Source organism: Passer montanus, unplaced genomic scaffold, assembly GCF_014805655.1.
Source record: "Passer montanus isolate IOZ18808 unplaced genomic scaffold, ASM1480565v1 scaffold771, whole genome shotgun sequence".
NCBI lineage: Eukaryota > Metazoa > Chordata > Aves > Passeriformes > Passeridae > Passer > Passer montanus.
Genome location: NW_024372935.1, coordinates 9,224 through 11,417, shown reverse-complemented (window position 1 = coordinate 11,417; position 2,194 = coordinate 9,224). Strand labels below are relative to the sequence as shown.

The following is a 2,194-nucleotide window of genomic DNA, read 5'->3' as shown; positions in this document are numbered from 1 at the left end:
TTTACTGGTTTTTACTGGTTTTTAGTGGTTTTATTTTTTTTATTACTCATACTGGTTTATACTGGTGCATACTGGTTTTTACTGGTCCATACTGGTTTTTACTGATCTGTAGTGGTCCATAATGGTTCCTATGGGTTTATCTTATACCGGTTCTTACCGGTTCTTACTGGTTCTTACTGGTTTTTACTGGTTTTTACTGGTTTTTACTGGTTTTTACCAGCTATACTGGTTCGTACTGGTCCGTACTGGTTCATACTGGTTTGTACTGGTTCCAGGGTGCCCTCGGAGCTGTCGTTCGTGGGGCAGTGCCTGGGGGTGAACCCCAAATCCTACGGGGCGTGGCACCACCGGGGCTGGGTGCTGGGCCGCGCCGCGGCGCCCCCTGCTGGCCGGGAGGACCTGGCGCTGTGCGAGCGCCTCCTGGCGGCCATACTGGTCTGTACTGGTCTATACTGGTTCGCTATATCCTTTTTTACTGGTTTAGACTAATTTTGTACTGCTTTTTACTGGTTTTTTACTGGTTTTTACTGGTTTTTACTGGTTTTATTGCTTTTTATCACTCATACTGGTTTATACTGGTCCATACTGGTTTATACTGGTGCATCCTGGTTTTTACTGGTTTATACTGGTTTTTACTGGTCTGTAGTGGTCTATAATGGTTTCTATGGGTTTATCTTACACCGGTTCTTACTGGTTCTTACTGGTTCTTACTGGTTTTTACTGGTTTTTACTGGTTTTTACTGTTTTTTACCAGCTATACTGGTTCATACTGGTCCGTACTGGTTCATACTGGTTTGTACTGGTTCCAGGGTGCCCTCGGAGCTGTCGTTCGTGGGGCAGTGCCTGGGGGTGAACCCCAAATCCTACGGGGCGTGGCACCACCGGGGCTGGGTGCTGGGCCGCGCCGCGGCGCCCCCTGCTGGCCGGGAGGACCTGGCGCTGTGCGAGCGCCTCCTGGCGGCCGACCCCCGCAACTGTGAGTACTGGTTTGTACTGGTTTGGACTGGTTTGGACTGGTTTGGACTGGGACGGGGCTGTACTGGGCTGTACTGGTTTGTACTGGGATGGGGTTCTTGGGGGTTGCTGGGTTGGACTGGTTTGTACTGGTTTGTACTGGTTTGGACTGGTTTGGACTGGTTTGTACTGGGACGGGGTTCTTGGGGGTTGCTGGGTTATAGTGGTTTGTACTGGTTTGTACTGGGACGGAGTTATACTGGTTTGTACTGGTTTGTACTGGTTTGTACTGGGATGGGGTGCTGGGAGTGACTGGGTTATACTGGTTCGTACTGGTTTGTACTGGTTTATACTGGGATGCAGTGCTGGGGGTCACTGGGGTATACTGGGAGTTGTACTGGGTTATACTGGGATGGAGTGCTGGGAGTTGTACTGGGTTATACTGGTTTGTACTGGGATGGAGTGCTGGGAGTTCCTGGGTTATACTGGTTCGTACTGGTTTATACTGGGATGGGGTGCTGGGCTGTACTGGGGGATACTTGGAGGGGCATTGGGAGCTGCTGTGTTGTACTGGGGGATACTGGTTTGTACTGGGATGGGGCCTTGGACCTACTGGGAGGGAATTCAGGTTATGCTGGGCTTACTGGTTTATACTGGGAGCTGCCCCAGGGGCTCGGGGGCGGCTCCCAGTCCTTACTGGTTTGTACTGGTGCCTTCCCAGTATAAACCTGGTGAGGCTGGGAGCTCCTAGACCATACTGGGAACGGGTTTGTGTGCACGAACCCTTACTGGTTTATACTGGGAGCTGCTCGTACGCGCCCCAGGGGCTCGGGGGCGGCTCCCAGTCCTTACTGGTTTGTACTGGTGCCCTCCCAGTATAAACCTGGGAGCCTCTAGACCACACTGGGAGCTCCTAGACCATACTGGGAACGGGTTTGGGTGCACGAACCCTTACTGGTTTATACTGGGAGCTGCCCCAGGGGCTCGGGGGAGGCTCCCAGTCCTTACTGGTTTGTACTGGTGCCCTCCCAGTATAAACCTGGTGAAGCTGGGAGCTCCTAGACCATACTGGGAACGGGTTTGGGTGCACGAACCCTTACTGGTTTATACTGGGAGCTGCTGTTATGAGCCCCAGGGGCTCGGGGGCGGCTCCCAGTCCTTACTGGTTTGTACTGGTGCCCTCCCAGTATAAACCTGGTGACGCTGGGAGCTCCTTGGGAGCTCCTAGAACATACTGGGA

General features: G+C 52.7%; 1 protein-coding gene across 1 annotated transcript in view; it reads left to right on the top strand.

Annotated features, from left to right (window-relative positions):
* Nucleotides 1-275: 275 nt before the first annotated feature.
* The window catches only part of LOC120512773 (geranylgeranyl transferase type-2 subunit alpha-like), a gene marked incomplete at both ends in the record, with an annotated part of 11,138 nt that continues 9,219 nt past the window's right edge, over nt 276-2,194 (top strand). Inside the window, 2 exons of the mRNA XM_039731472.1 lie at nt 276-439; nt 647-976. Of these exons, the coding sequence (XP_039587406.1) occupies nt 276-439; nt 647-976 (494 nt within the window). The remainder of the gene's footprint in view (nt 440-646; nt 977-2,194) is intronic.